The following is a 17,070-nucleotide window of genomic DNA, read 5'->3' on the forward strand; positions in this document are numbered from 1 at the left end:
GGCTGTGGATCAGGAAGCCAGCCTATGTGGGATTGATGCTTCCTGGAGGCTGATCCCGATCCATGCGCTAATAGTACGCCACGAGCAGCGGAGCATGACAAGTTAGTACAAAGAGGTACACAGTGAACTCAGTGCTAATTTAGCCATTCGCAACTGTTGAGAGTAGAGCAAATGCTGCCAATGAATGGACCCTTAAGACTGCATTGTGAATGGTGGGAGAGAATTGGAGGTTGTGTTATTGTGGGGAGGTGATAGCGGGGGGGGGGGGGGTCCTTTTTGTATCCTGTAAGCCTTTGTGATCTCTTGAGAGATTTGCTGCTTATGTGGAGCTATGGGGACTCCGTTCCAAACCTTATGTGGAGCTACGGGGACTCCGTTCCAAACCAAACCATTCCATCAGCTGATTGGATGGCCGCCTCTAAGTTGCACCGACCGTGATATAGTTTCACTCGCAACCACCTATAATCCGCTAGCATTCAAAACAATTAATATGGGCAGTTTGAGAATCTAAACAATGCTTGAGGACATTGTTTTCTATAAGGAACGAATGGTAAAGCTTCCTATGAAGCCCATGTTTACAAGGCCTTACAAACAATATGTATGAATGAATGAACCATTGTAAAGTGCTTTGAGTACTTTGAAAAGCTATGTATAAATGCAGTTCATTAAGCATTAAACAAGTTCAGTGGCCTGTTGTTAGAGTGTCTGTGCTGAAATTGGGAGGTTGGGGTTCAGTCTCCAAAGACTATTAAATGGTACCCAGTGCCTCCCTGCTTGGCACTCAGCATCAAGGGTTGGATTGGGGTAACGTCATGTCCAGGGGATGTACTTGTACTTCAAGCTGCAATGCAACACAAGAGATAGTCTCCTGACCTGTTGGCCATATGGCTTGGGAACCGTTAAAAATAATAATACGTCCAATTTATACAGCGCTTTTCTTGGTACTGAAAGTCGCTTTACAAGAAAAAACTAACAAAAAAACTGCTTTATTAATAGAATAACTAGGTTTTGAACAATTAATTATCTTAGTTGTAAGTTATTTTCATTATAAAACATTATCATTAGGGGTGGGACGATATGGGTACCTCACGATACGATATCTGCGATATTACGATATTCAATATATTGCAAGAGATTTCATCAACGATATATCACGATATCTGTAACTGAATCTGTAACACGTTTTGAGCTTGTAGATCAGCTTTTTTTGCTATTTTTGCTACGACGGTAATAATTATGCAATGTGGAGGAGAATGGAAATATAGTGGCCCTCTCCATCATCAAAGTTTCCCACCCCTGACCTAGACTCTGTCTCTGAGGAAAGGAGGAGGTCTTTGTGTAGGTATAGGCCAATGTAGATATTGGGAGGACGATACAATATATATATCGCAACATCATGATATTGATCTCGTCCGTACAATTATGATATTGTACATAAGTACACTTAATGCTCATTACCAAAACATTTTGTGTCCTGCCATTATGAAACCTTATCATTATAAAATACAATGTCTGTAGTGTTATGGTTATTGTTATGAAGAACTACTTACTTATAGCTACAGTATAAGTGTACATAAGCAGATTATACTGTAATGCACTTCATAGGACGTGTTAGCAAAAGGATGTAAGAAGCTAATATTGCCGTAACATCACTGTACAGTAGGCCTACATCACAGAAGCAGCTAGAAGACAGTTGCAAGCGGCGCAGACATTAGAGCCACTGCTGTCCAACTCCATCTTGATTTGTGACATGTGGTGTGAAATGTGAATGCATGTCAGTGCTCGTCTAAGAGCTCACCATCAGAGCTATTTTAGGAGAGGTGTTTGGATGCCCTGGTTCTCCTCTCTCTCCGCTCTGCTCCCGAATACTGTATATACCATCAGTCAATCCTTTCCCGGGCACCATTCAGTCAGTCAGTCAGTCAGTTATTTATTTGGGGAGAGCCCCAAACTGAGCTCATGGTTCTTTCAATGCGTGAGGAGTGAGCAGGCCACTTCTTATCACCTGACAGGAGAGTTTTCCCTGGTAGGACGTAACGTGCGGAAGGAACATGTTATTCCAACCAGTTCCTTTTCCCTCCATCAGGCGCCCGGCTGACCAGAGGAATAGAGACCAGGATTATTGCATGGGTACCTACCATAGGGGACAAAGGGAGAACATGCAAACATTACACAGTAGCGTAAGGCCCTTTCGCCAACCCCACCTAGGGTATGGGCACTGATGACGCAGAGGAGAGAACACGCCCCCAGCGACCACAGCGTCCCTGGCGGGAATCAAACCCAGGACCTTCTAGCTGTGAGGCGACAGTTCTACCGACTGCGCCCCCATAACTCTGCCAGTTTCACTGCTGCTCGTTTCCTTTTAAATCTATGCACAATCATCAATACTAAAAAAGGAGGATACCCCACCCAGTATAGACCTCTAGGGGACACCTATCATCTAAGTATAATAGTTTTCTTTCTTTCTTTTTTCGAGAACTTCATGATGACAAGGGGTAAAAAGATGCCTTCCAATGCGCTGACTTCAAGGCCACTTCCTTTCCATGACAAATGAGCGATTCTTTCTTTAGCTTGGATGGCTGCAGTGTGCCAGCCAGAGCCCTTGGGTTTGGCCGAGACAGGTGGCTATTTTTTGTTCCTTCACACATGTTCTAGCGTGGCTAGATGAGTAGTTCCTATATTTGGGACCCTGTTGACCTGTCATTCTTAGCATGTGTTAACCAACCTCACCCTGAAAACATGAGTACGTCTTGAAGCATAATATTCATCCTGGCCTCCACTTGTTCCCTAGAGAACAATTGAGGAAGTTGTTTACACAAAGTTAGGTGTCAGCTACTGGGGGAAAAATGCTATTGGTGTATATACAATATACCGAAATGTATATGCACATTTAATGATGCTCTATTTTCTCTTTGCTCTTTTTTGCACTTTGTACCTGTATTCCAGATGTAACAATAAAGTACAATCTTGAATGTCAGCAGGCAATACTGTTTGCTCATGTGAACACTTTTAAGTAATTTCAATAAACAATGAATTAAAAGCATATATAATAAGAAAGCATTGACATTTACAGTATGTTGTTGTTTATCTGCAGACCGCCCAAAGGTGCGCCTTCCCCGCGCCCTCAGAACACGCTATGTGAAGCAGGTCGGAGGGCAGATCAACCTGACCATCCCCTTCCTTGTAAGATCTGTCTCTCTCTTACACGAGCACACACACACGCACACCATACAGTATATTTATAATTTTACAGTGTGTTCCATCAGTCTAAAGGCCCTTTCAGACAGGCAGCGAGTGACGCAGCCTGGTTCAGCGGCAGGTCTGCTCATGAGGGGCGCGCAACGCGTAGCGTAAAAAAAAAAAGAAGCTCACCACATTCCCGTTTTGTGTTTGTTCACGAAATGAGCATGCGTGCGAAAATAAGCTTACCTAATCGCCCCTCGACTTCTCTGCATGTCCAAAATAAATGCACCCCTCTCATAGAAAATGAATTACTAGGCGCGTCAGTCGCTGCCCGTCTGAAAAGGCCTTAAGATGGAGATCATGACCCCACAGGGTAAGCCCAAGCCTGTGGTGACCTGGACCAAGGATGGTCAGCCTCTGGACACAAAGCGGGTCAACATCAGGAACACCGACAAGAACACCATCTTCTTCATCCGCAACACTGCCAGAGAGGACTCTGGTGTCTACGAGATGTCTGTCAAGGTGGACAGCCTGGAGGACAAGGCCAAGATTACTATCCAGGTTGTTGGTACGTGACAGACACACGCACACACACACTCCCCCATTGGCAATGGGAGATATTAGGATTCAGGGCTTCTTTCTTTCTTTCTTTCTTTCTTTCAGGCTGCTACATGTGCATGAATGAATGAATGACCTTTATTTCTATAGCACCCTTCTCAGCACGAGTGCACAGGGTGCTTTACAATAGTACAAAATTAAAACTATAAAAACAGCAGGCAGCCATTTTCACAAAACATAGCAACAAAAAGGACAATAAAAACACACAGATAAAAACACAAACAGTAGAAAAACAGTGATTATATGTGACCAAATGCCTGTCTGAACATGTTTTTAATTGTTTTTTAAAAGAGGCCTCAGAAAGGACAGTTCTTAGGTCCAGGGGGAGGGCGTTCCACAGTCTGGGGGCTGTCACTACAAAGGCTCGGTCACCCTTTGTTTTTAATCTGGTCCTGGGGACCACGAGGAGGTGCTGATCGGCTGATCGGAGTGAGCGTGTGGTTGTGTAGGGTTGAATCAGTTCGGTGATGTAGGCAGGGGCTTGGCCGTGGAGTGCTTTGTGGGTGAAAGTGAGGATTTTGAAATGTATTCTGTATTGTACCGGGAGCCAATGCAGTGAGGCTAGAATGGGTGTGATGTGACATGACTTTTTTGACCTGCATGAGTGCCTCTTTGTCATCTGTGCAGGACAGGTTAGTCATTCATTAATTGTAATGGTTGTACTGTGATTCCCCATGCAGAGCTACCGGGGCCTCCAGCCAGTATCAAACTGGTGGACTCCTGGGGCTTCAACGCTGCCCTGGAGTGGACCGCTCCCACGGACACCGGCAACACAGAAATCACTGGGTACACTGTCCAGAAGGCTGACAAGAAAACCGGGGTGAGACACACACGACATACTATAGATACTTACCTCTTGTTTTCCTTGCTTACTGTAAGTCGCTCTGGTTTAAGAGTGTCTGCTAAAATTTGATTAATTGTAAATTGCTACGTGGGTGCACAGTAAAATCGTCCATGTTCAATGTATCCAATTCTAACCCAGAGAGTATACAAATGTAGCCAGTTTCATTTGTTTACATTAACACTGTCAGAGGGAAATCAACACTCCAGATTTCACAGTGTGGGAACTGAATGATAGCAGGGGCCAGCGAGCTAAACATTTGACATACATGACACCTGATAGGCTGCTGTCTGGCTGTCACATACATGACACCACCAGCGGCACTCTGCCAGCAGTCACTGCTGAAACCACACATGTTTTATGGACTTGTTACTGCTCTCACCTTCCTCTGCATCTTCACTACAGTATTTACCGCATGTTTTTGCCCGCAATTGTTCTTTAACCTTCTTCTAGCGACCTCCAGAAGCAAAGCTTTTTTTGCTTCTGGAGGCTATTTTTCAAAAATAGCTCAGGTATGAAGTGATGATATCTGCTATTTTAAAATTATGCTTTTTAGCTCAAATCTAAAATAGCACGGATGCTTTCCCGCTTTTGATGGTTAAATAATATAATCATCAGTCCAACAGGAAATTATATTGTATGTGGTCTTCTTCTGCTACAAAACTAATAGAACCCTATACCAACTCCTTATATATGTATTTTTGGCCACTGTATTTGCACATGCGTGGAATTTGTCTTCTGTATTATTTACCCATCCTAACTATTAGGAGCAGGGAGCTCTATTAATACAGCACCCCGGGGGAGCAGTTAGGGGTTAAATGTCATGCTCAGGGGGGACAATTAGACTCATAGGTCCAATTCCAGTCCTCACAGACTTAAAATGCACGTTCACATGAAGTCTATGAGGACTTCGGGTCTGTCGCTCTCTGAAATTGTCGAGTGCACTAGGGCTCTCTTATTTGGGCTCTCTTATTTGAAATCCAATGGTTGACTGCCATGGACGAGATATCTCGTCATTAAAGGGTTTTTATTATTTAAGTTAGATTGCGCTCTTCACCACATGATTGGCTCTAGGGTCTAGGCTACATTACATTTGTGGGGCGGGGTGGGTGGACTGCAGGGTAGTACGTATGAACTACAATGTATATACAATGTTTATTGTGTTTGTGTTGAGTCTGGCAAAGACTATTTCATTCTGTGCCAAGAAAGTGTTTTCAATACATTTCAACACATTTCAATAGGTTGCTAGGCGACTGATGAAACCGGAAGTGAAAAGTATGCCTCGGTCCACCTCAATGTAAACAAATTTACTAAAATGAATTTATCTCAGATTTTTTTCACAGATTTTTATTTTTTTTCAGGCCACAACTAAAGCACTAATGATCGCGGTTACAAAATGTATGTTTTGAGTGAAAGAAATGACGGTTTACGGCAGAATAGAGTCATCAAGCAAGGCTGTTTGGTCAAAACCACGTGACTCCCATTGAAAATGAATTGCGAGCTGTCCTGGCCCCCTCTCCCCCAGAACAGAGACAAAACATGCGTTTAGACAGTGTGAGCGTAGCCATTTATTTGCGGTGTTTTGTCCCCTATGTCTGTCATACTGTCTGTCCACAGGACTGGTTCACAGTGCAGGAACACTACTACAGACTATCTGGGCTATATCTTGCAGACTTGCCTTATGCCTAAACCTTTTTGAATGAAAATTCAAATTGCCAATCTACAAGCTCACAACAATTTTAATATGTTTTCCAAAATAGTAAAAAAGGCAAAGAAGTTTAGAGATAAGGGGTTTAGCACTGACGGAAATAGGGCCCTCTGGGCTCCATTTTCGTCACCATCCATTTTAACTATTCAAAAATGTTTAGCAAAATAGTAAAAACAAATCACACCCGTGTGAACTGAGTGGTGCAACTCCCCCCCCCCTCTCTCTCTCATTAGCAGGCAACAGTACAGCACTATCTCTCTCTGTTTCTGGCACAACAGCGCCCCTACTGGTATTAATAGTCATACTGGTGCTCATTAACGTCACATAGGCAGACACATAGGTGAACACATAGGACATTGCTGTTCCTTGGAGTGGTTGCACCACTCAAAAAGGCCCCCTGTCTGTCTGTCCTCAGGACTGGTTCACAGTGCTGGACCACTACCACAGACTCAGTGCCACCGTCTCTGACCTGGTCATGGGGAACTCCTACAGCTTCAGGGTGTACTCGGACAACAAGGTGGGCAGGAGCGAGTCGTGTGCTATCACCAAGGATTTGGCCAACATCACAAAGACAGGTATTTTAATTTTGTATTTTTTACGCTGCATCCGCTTTTAATCCACGTGTTGGACACTACAGTCGTAGTGTGAATATGACAGAAAACGTCAACTGAGAGACATACTGTATGTCTGTGTGCAATCTGTGCATGGGGTGCATGCACAACTTTATTTAGTTTATATTAGTAGAGGTAAAAGTATTGGAGTATATGGAAATACTCCAGTAAAGTAAAAGTACCTCAACATTCTACATTAGTACAGTAAATGTACTTAGTGACTTTACACCAGTGGTTTTCAAGCATATGCCAAATAAATAAAGGGCCTTGATATGAAAAAGGTTGAAAAGCACTGATTTACAGTTTACACCACTGAAGCAGACGTTGTTTGTTCTTGTGACACACAGCCATAGTCTACAACCCCCCTGAGTACAAGGAGCGTGACTACACCGAGGCCCCCAAGTTCACCACCCCGCTCAACGACCGCGCCACCACCGTGGGGTACAACGCCAAGCTGCTCTGCTCCGTACGCGGATACCCCAAGGTATGGTTACCATGCTCAGACACGCATGCACGCACATGGAGAAAGCAACGTGAAGACAATTTGCCAGACCTCACCTCAGCAAATGTACTTGTGTGTGACAATGAGAAGCTAGGCTGCGCGTCGTGTTGTTTTGTGATGAGTGTATGATAGGGTTGGGTTCAATAATAGATACGGCAATAATCGTATCGTATTCTAACGGCATCATGGCGTCATTATTAAAAATCAACACGTATCGCGATACATATTGTATCGTGGCCTCTGTATCGTCGTATGTCTCGATCGTGAGGTTGTTGGCAATACCCAGCGCTAGTTAGGGCTCTGAGAGTGTAAAAGTGGACACAAATCAACAAATGACATTTGTTTTTACACCCACACTCATTGACATGGACTCACTAAAGTGTGATTATGTTCACAAACCTCCTTGCGTTGATCATTCGCTCTATGCCATTGCAAATCCACTCCCTGCCACAACCAAAGTCTCTGCTCCCCATCTAATGTCCTGAATCACAATGGCTTTCCCATGTAGCGTGCCCTCACCGATAGTCGCTGACAGCTGGTATTCTGGCACGTAACTGACTGGCATTTAAATGGTGACCTGTACACTATACAGTAGCGTGGTTCCTATCTAGAGATCAGATACACGTGGCAGCTAATGTAAGCTGGCGGAGATATCATCGTGATAATGTCAAGTCAAGGAAGTCAGGGTGCATCCTGGCACAGGGAAGATGCTCACATTACCATGCTGCCGTACATCTGGTCTGCCCTACAGAGCCTCAGTGCTGCAGTAACTTATATGAATAGAAATGTAACTGAAAAATGGTAAATGGTGAATTAATATAGCGCCTTTATCCAAGGCGTTTTATATAGATTGTCCATTACATTCACCCATTCACACACACATTCATGTGGAGCCCGGGTTCGAACTGGCAACCATGCGGTTACCATCCGCCCACTCTACCCCTGAGCCACCGCCGCCCCAAATGATATGATTATATATATAATTCTTTAAAAAAAAAAGGTAACAGGGGGTGCACAGCCAAAAAGGTTTGGGAACCGCTGTATTACACTAATAGAGGGTATCTACGTGACATCATCATCATACCCGGAAGTTATGTGGCAAAAAAACAACTTTCTGGCATGGACAGCCTATACATCCAAACAGAAAAGGCCTATCTAATTGCATTAAATGATGTTAAACTCACTTTGCCACTCGATTTGCCACTCACTTGTATAACTGTACAGTATGTGCATACTAATTGTGCTAAATTGACTTTTTTTTGGACACAAATAAGTCGCCATCATCGTGTCCAAAAATGTAATTACTGCACTTTGGCTTTGTCAGGCAGTGTGGGTCCATGATTTAGATCGCAAGTTATTAATGTTTTAAGATGTTCGTTGTCGTCAGCTCAACAGGGGAGGAACATTTTCGATGATGTGTCACTGCGCATCTAGGCTGTGGAGCAATGCGATCCGTTTTCATATCACTAATTTGACGGAGATTAATCAATCTCCGTCTCGGGCACATGACCGTGCACTTGAACTTGACGGTGATTTACGTCATGGGCCCTTAAACTGTTTTAATCAGCTTCAGTTTTATAGTGGTCCGATTTTGTCTCGTGTTTCATCACTTCCAATTTCACTTCTTGATCCTGCATCCTATACAGTGTGTTCTGAGCTGGAGAGATGGGGGAATACCCCTATTAATGAACAAACACTACACATGATTATGAATTACATCTAAACAAAATAATATCACTTGTCCCACCTTTAAGTAATATCATATGAAATTAATTAAGTAAGTGGGTCGAAGGGCTTATTGCCGCTATCAGCTATCACCAAGGACGTCTTATTAGGTTATAACTTGTAACCTGGATAGACGTACTTCCTAGAGCAGGGAGATGGATTGCTGAGAGGGAGATCACTGTAAGCACATCTTGTTATGTTGACATAGTTTCATATTAAGGTCAAATGTATCGTGTTACGTGTATAATAAATATTAGCAACTTGTGTGGTGTAAGCACAACTTGTCATAAACGTGTTTAAATATCAGCAACTTGGGCTGATGGAGAGCACACGTTGTGCTCCGGTGTAAGCACATCTTGTCATGATAAGAGTTGACTTTTATTTAAGTTTAAGTTTAACGTGTATACATTTGCAACTTGTGCTGAGGGAGAGCACAAGTTGTGTTTACACCGTGAGAAGGAACAACTTGAGAAAGTTGCCTGCCTTCAATTACCGCAATTAAAACATTACTATATACTTCATTGACTGGAGTCCCACATGGCTCTATACTAGCCCCCCCATCTACACCAAATCTGTTTGCCAAAAATAGCCAATCTCCAAGATTTTGTAGATTTGTTATTTTTGGTGAACATTTGCCTCACAATATGGACATCCGGTGTCACTGTGTTGAAGAATCTCTAGTCTTTTTGTCATGGTTTTGATGTCAATACTTTTGTACTTACTTAAAGTTACTTTTACTTGTAACAGAGTACTTCTATGTCAAGATATTCGATTACTTTATCCACCACTAGTTGTGACTCGTCATGAGTCTGTAGATTTGCTATTGTTGGTGAATTGAATGTTTGCCTCAGAAAATGAACTTCTGGTTTTCAAGTTGTTGAAGAAGCTTGTCGTCCTTCTATATGACCCATATTGAACCATGTGCGTGTGCTGTATAGCATGCCCAAGGAGGTCTTAAGGTTGCATCTCTATAAGCCCTCATGTCCAACAGAGATCTTGGCTATCTCTGGTATGTCTCTGTGGGCCGTCTCAGTATGTGTCAGATCTGGACTTGGCGGTCGCCTCTCTGGTTAAACTTAATCTTTACAGTTGTCTGTCCCTTTACTGACGCAGATGGCTCTGGGTGGCAGGTGATGATTTGTCCTTGGCTGGCTCACCCCAGGGAGGGAGCGATGGAGACGGCATGGGGCGCTGGGCAGACTGAGCGGGCGCGGTGGGCAGGGTGCTGCATGGTGATTGGCACAGGGCTGCCCCTATAGCAGGGGTTCTCAACCCGTGGGTCACCAAATTAGTTTGGGGGGTCCCCAAATTATTTAAAAAAAAGAAGAAAAAAAAGAAACTGAATGGCTGGGAAATGGAAATTAAGTTTACATAGTACGTGGTGCATACATACACTTTCCTTAATGATCATATCTGGTTTCAGTACTAATTTATGATATATTTTCTCTATTATTAAGTTATTTTTGCAGTTAGTTTGTATTGGTGGTGGGGAGGGGGGCGGGGCGGGGGTCACGAGACATGACCAATGCATTTCCGGGGGTCCCCAGCCAAAAACGCTGAGAACCCCTGCCCTATAGCACTGAGCGCCGCATGGAGAACTGAAGGAAGCACTGAAGGAGAAGATGATCAGGGTAGAGATGAGGGATAGAGGAGGAAGGAGGAAGCACAGGGTGTTAGGCTGGCAGGGGAATTGTGTTTCAAGGACAGCTGAAGAGGGCCTTCAAGAGGGCACGCGCGCACGCACGCATGTGTGCATGTGTGTGTGTAGAATATATTGTTGTCTGTGTCTATGCGTGGTTTTGCCTTTTAATGTGTGCACGTGATCTGATGTGGTGCGTGGGTTACTAAATTCAGAGGTAAGCTGTGGGTTCAGCAGTGGTGGTCCGAGCGCTCGCTTGCATTTCCGCGATGACTGCGGTGGTGATGCCCTAATCCAGGTTGGATCATAGCTGGACTGTCCCTGTCTAAATGAGTCCACTGTGTGTATATATCTCTGCCAGGCTTGGGTTCTGCCAGCAAAGCAAACCTAACTGGAGCAGCTGTTTGAAAGCCTACCCAGTAACCCTAGCTGGACCGTAGACACAATGCTTGTTACTTTGTGTTTGCGTTCGTTCGTGTGCGTGTGCAGCATAAGTGAGTGTTTCTTCCATGTTCTCTGGTCTCATCTGTATTGACTCCAGAGCTACAGCAGAGAGTCCGACAGATACAGTATATTGGTTTTAGCTGATATACCGGCCATTACGGTATTTTACTTTCTTTTTAGTGACATTGGTGAATCTGTATCAGCAATTTGAATAATATAGGTTCAGCTTGTGTAGTGTAGTTTTACTTGTTTGCTTGTATAATCAAAGTTAAATGTTATCTTCATACTGTATGAAGTTTAATATATACTACAATTTTTTAATTATTTAATTGAATTAGTAGTAGTAGTAGTAGTATTTTCTCATGTGATAGAAAGGCCAAAATGAGACAGGACGGAAGGTAGAAACACATTAGACATTAAAGATAGATATGGCTGCTTTTCCTCTGTCCTCACAGCACGGCACTATTTTTGCCACCCGATCGACTAACCACTGCTATCAGTGTGACTGTAGATAGATACCCACACACACAGAGTGCGTGTGTGTGAAACAAAGTAATTGTAACATCTCTTGGGAGGAGGCTTCATTCATCTTCGTCACACGCTATCTTTAGCCTTTTTCACCCCTCTGTCAGCAGTGCTGTTAGATCTGTGACCCATGAGTGATCTTGCCAGCATGGTTTGGTCAAAGATGAAAACAGACACCGCGCAACTTTGACCGATTTCCTGCATCTGTGTCGCGTGAGTGCCCGTGACACCCAGACAGACCAGAAGCTAGCGTTTCTTACTTTCTTACCTCACCTTCCTAGGAAAGAAGGATTAAACTACGGTATGTATGATTCCTGTTGTTCAAGTCAATGTTGCTGCTTTGAAATCCACACGTGGAGGCGTTAAAATCCCAGCACCAGCTAAACTTTAGCCTGTTATGGTCCGGAGAACCTCCGCTAAATGTTCACGCTGAGGGTAAACCCAGAGCAACACATTACTGGGCACGGGGAAAACAAGGCTTCAGTTACTCCCACTCGACGCAATTCTAACTCCCGGAAACACACACGCGCACAAGGTTGGCAGCATTGTGGTTTGATATTGTCATTACATATCGCATATTGTGTTCTGCACACCTATAGGAAATTAAAGCACGGACTCCGCTTTTGCTGGCCCTGTGAGTCATGGCAGAATGACATCACTCCATCTCCGATACTGACGGCGTTGATTTGACTGAATTGCTTCTCTATTGACGAGGGCACGAGGCAAAACTAAATCTACCGTGTTGCACATCCGGCGGTGACATCAGTCGTTAACCCCTTCCTTCCTTCCCCCTGGCCCTGCATGCTCTCTCCGCTCAGCCCAAGGTGGAGTGGTTGAGAAACAAGATGATCATCGGCGACGACGCCAAGTACCGGCAGATCTCCAAACAGGGCGTGTGCTCCCTGGAGATCCGCAAGCCCAGCAACTTTGACAGTGGCGTGTACACCTGCAGAGCCAAGAACGCCCAGGGAGAGGCCACGGTCTCCTGTAGGTTAGACATCAAACGTAAGTCATCACCACCAGGGATAGATGCAGAGATGAATTCGACATGTATCCAGTGCACAGAAATGACGTCTTTTTGTCTGTAAATGTCAATGACTTTGAAATGTAGGCGATTAAAAGTAAATTATGCTCTGCTTTGTTCCCACAGAGGTCACTCTTCCAGGAGAGGAGAAGGAACAATAATTGAACGCCCACCCAAAGGTAACGATACAATTAATTATTATAAAAATTCACACCCTGTGTGAAGTGAGGGGCGCCTGGTAATGTTACATCTCTGTAATGTTTGTTTAAAGACTTGAATGACTGCTACTCTATGTTTTGTTTTTAAAGTGCTCTAAACAAACATTTAAAAATTCCATAGACTTGGCTGCCAATATGACATAATTCTGAAAGCCAGTGGTTTGGAAGGGCTAGCGCCCCTCTAAAAGAACAGTGTAGAATGTCAGACTGCAGTAATCCTGTCGTTGGATCGCTCCCATGGCAACCCCATTTCTCCTCTCTCAACAAGTGTTGTATTTGGTCTCTGTCAGACTCAGGACCGAACACCCACTAAAGAGCACCTCCTGCTGGCAGAACTGGACTCAAGTCATTAGCGCCAGTTAACAATTTAAGCTCGTAGATCGACTGTTTTCACAGGATGTTCGCATATTTTTTCCGATCATGACATGCCCAGAATAAGGAACGCTAGGATTCGTGCAGTTAACACTTTGAGGGCCCGGGCCTATTTAGTCCATTAATAAAATGTGCCCATCGTCAGCAAGCGCCTCTAGGCTTGCTGACGGTGGATCAGTTTCATAGCACTAATTTGACGGAGATTATCAATCTCCGTCTCGGGCACATGACCGTGCACTTGAACTTTACGGTGATTTACATCATGGGCCCCGATGGTGTTAACAGACAAAACTGTCCCGTCCCTGTGCATCCACATGCCCACTAACTTCCCCCTCCTCCCCCTATTGAAAGTAGCTCTCAAGTCAGAAAAGCGTGGGCACCCCTGCTGTAGGCTATCGCCTTACACTACCAGTGTACATTCAGACTGTGAAACACTGTGTAGGCTATCACCTTACACTACCAGTGTACATTCAGATCCCGTGTAAACACTGCTAACACATCAACTCATAATGCCTCGCAGTATGTAAACATTCAATGCTCAGCTCTCGTCTCCGTTAGCGTATGATTCAAATTCGTCCTCCAGTAACTTGCCATGCACCTCTCCCTCTTTCCTCTCTTCTTTATGTCCCTAACGTAGTTTTCCTTCACAATTTTCCAATTTCCAATTTTGCGTTTTTCACATTGTGAGCTTGTAGATCATCTATTTTCAAATGGCCGAAATGAGGGCGATGCTGGGGGATCCATAGTGTCTTAAAATAACCCCATCAGACCTGCATCACAGCCTAACGGTGTCTTCACATTACCATGAGTCAACAGACATCACTCACTCACTCACTGATGTAACCGATGTCTCCTGCCTGCTGACTCAAGTGACTGTCACCACCTCAACGGAGAATTCACACCAGTCGTTACTGTCCCTCTGCTTTATGGCAAAACGCAATAAAAAAACATGTCCAAGGTTATGAGTGACACGACACCTCAGTCGTAAATAAGCGAGCTGTAGTGGTGCAGCGAGAGCTCCGCTGCCACTAGGAGGCACTATTCGGCTGTGCCAAGCAGGAGAGTTCACAGGCAGGCAGGTGAAGTACTCCCAAGTACTACTTGCTCGTCTATGGCAGCTCGTTTGTAAAGGATGTATACATTTTAGGTAAGGATTGAGGCGCTGTAGATGCACAGTCTTAAATCATTTCACACCTGCAGTAGAACTGAGAGTTCATATCAATATTTGCGACTTCCATAGTAGTACTTTCTTTGGTTTCACTTTACAGTATATGCCTAGTCTACGCCAACATTATTTCTTCTTCAGAGCACAGTGCACTTCTGTTGAACTCTTTTAAACTTTGACGCTTCCCTTGGCTCCAGGGGTCATCGCCATGTTGGCTTTTGGTGGACATTTTTGTCAACATAATTGTTTTTGCCACGGACATACAAAATTAGTGGACAATAATATTACCAGAAACACAAATAGATAGCCCCGAATGACCGGTCTGTAACTCTGAGTTAAGGGGGTCTTTGCGAATAAAACATTTGAGAACCACTACTAGTTGGACTCCTAAAATGCCATAGTGTCATAATGAATAATTGCCATACATAATATTGTGAAGAATACCTGGAGAAACCAAAATAAGAACATTATAATGGTGTGTATAACAGAAAATCAAACATTTGCCACAGACAAGACCAAGTCTTTGTCCGTGTACGGACATGTTGGTGACCCCTGCTTGGGAAGGTGTGGAAAGCAGCGATAACCCATAGACCATGGCTTCCCAAACTTTTCAGCCCCTGACCCCTGAAATAATGCTGCCACTGACTGGAGATCGATGATGTCCTCAATGTCTTTATTGTGCCTTATATAGGTAGAGGCCTCGTATAAGGCCCTCAGGCTTCTTGCCTCCTCCTGGCACTTTCCCTTTTTATATTATGTTATATGTTTTATTGTATTTTTTACGTGCTAAATCAAAATCAAATCAAATCAAAAACATCTAATCAAATCAAAAGATCTAATCAAACCCCAACCTGGGATACGCTCGTAATTCCGACGGCGCATTAGTACAGCGTGGCTTCATGTGTGGTTAGGCACAGGGTTAGGGTTAGGCACAGGGCAACACGCCTGTCGGAATAATGCACCGTTTTTGTTTCCTATGTTTTGTTTTTAATTATTAAAAAATGTCATGATATTTCTTCAGTAATTTCATCAAGAAATAAAATGAAAAATCTTAAATTCCATAAATTAGAAAACATGTTTAAGAAAGTAGTGAAAATAGCCGATCTACAAGCTAGCGAAGTGACACATTGTGAGCTATATAGCTATTTTCACTAGTTTGAGTCCCAGGCAAACATCTACAACACTTGGGGACCCCTGCCATATACTGTACAATGCATCAACACTTTCACTCACTCATAATATGCCAGCGAAATACCGCTGCTAGTGTGAATCCGGCACAAACGTGCCCAATTTAACCACCTGTTCTCTGTCTTACAGTGCTGGGGCGGCAGGAGTCTAGGTCGTATGTTTGAAGGTAAGTCCGGCGTTATTTTCCGTGGGTCTGTGTCAGGGCAATATATTATGCATATCTGTCCCTTAACCCATTTAGACCTGCGGACACATCTGTGTCACCCTTATAGCATCTAGCTATACGAGCACAAATCACAACAATAACACAAATCTTTGCTTCTGGGGGGTCTCTGGAACAACATATTTTAGAGATATATATATATCATTCTGGGGGTCCTTGACAATGAAAATAATACTGAGCACCACTGTTAGGATTTAGAAGACATTTGTAGAATTTGTTCTCTCAATGGGTTTACGGGTGTTTCTCTGCCTGCTTTCTTCTCCAGAGTGACCGGGGAGATGAACAGCAGATGTCTCTCTGTAGCTGTTGTGTACATAGTGAACGGAAACACCAAACACCTTGTTTTCAAAGCTATAGTGACATGTTTGTATAGGGTTCTTTTGACTTGTTTTCCTGCCTTATGTGTCTATTATTTTATGCCCCAAATAATAATTTGTCTATTTCATGAATAATAATGTTATGTACTACTTAATAAAATGTTGAACCCATGAACATGATATAATAATGACTTTAAGAATACAGTATATGTATTAAAAGTTTATTTTTGGACTCTCAGACAGAAATGTCCTTATTCCTTGTCAGTATCGTGTCTGCGACTAATCTTGCAAACATATTTCTGTGTGTGTGTGTGTGTGTGTGTGTGTGTGTGTGCGTGTGCGTGTGCGTGTGTGCGTGTGCGTGTGCATGTGCGTGTGTGCGGATGTGTACAGTGTGTGTGTGTTCTTTCTAGAGTCTGGAAGTGACTGAATGGAAACCAAGTCCAGTAAATTATTTGATCAATATTTGTCTATTTCATCACTAGCAGCATGACATGATATGAAATGAAACGGCATAAAGTACCCCTGGCAAGAGAGGGCAAGCCAAGTTTCCTGGGGTTCAGATGAAAGCCCAGCCTTAAAATGGACACACATGTTACTGGGTTTGGGGTGTCGTCAGATTGGCCTGACCTCAATGACCTCTGTGTGAGAACTGCAGTACAGGGCAAACAAGGATAAACATATATAAATATATACAGTCGATCAGTGCGTCTCCTCATGAGAAAAACAAGACAAAAATAGTCAACAGTGCAAAGCCAAACAAAAGT

The 17,070-nt window shown here is 43.6% G+C and overlaps 1 protein-coding gene across 6 annotated transcripts in view; it reads left to right on the top strand.

Moving 5' to 3' along the window:
- The window catches only part of mybpha (myosin binding protein Ha), a 36,640-nt gene extending 20,099 nt beyond the window's left edge, over positions 1-16,541 (top strand). For all 6 annotated transcript variants that reach the window (XM_080764158.1, XM_080764161.1, XM_080764159.1 and 3 more), the window contains 9 exons: positions 3,095-3,183; positions 3,556-3,751; positions 4,482-4,621; positions 6,766-6,925; positions 7,309-7,445; positions 12,615-12,801; positions 12,947-12,999; positions 15,893-15,929; positions 16,252-16,541. In XM_080764158.1, coding sequence (XP_080620284.1) covers positions 3,095-3,183; positions 3,556-3,751; positions 4,482-4,621; positions 6,766-6,925; positions 7,309-7,445; positions 12,615-12,801; positions 12,947-12,981 — 944 coding nt within the window. In that variant the 3' untranslated portion in view covers positions 12,982-12,999; positions 15,893-15,929; positions 16,252-16,541. The remainder of the gene's footprint in view (positions 1-3,094; positions 3,184-3,555; positions 3,752-4,481; positions 4,622-6,765; positions 6,926-7,308; positions 7,446-12,614; positions 12,802-12,946; positions 13,000-15,892; positions 15,930-16,251) is intronic.
- The last annotated feature ends 529 nt before the right edge of the window (positions 16,542-17,070 follow it).

This window comes from Protomyctophum bolini (assembly GCF_963924005.1).
Source record: "Protomyctophum bolini genome assembly, chromosome: 5".
Lineage (NCBI taxonomy): Eukaryota > Metazoa > Chordata > Actinopteri > Myctophiformes > Myctophidae > Protomyctophum > Protomyctophum bolini.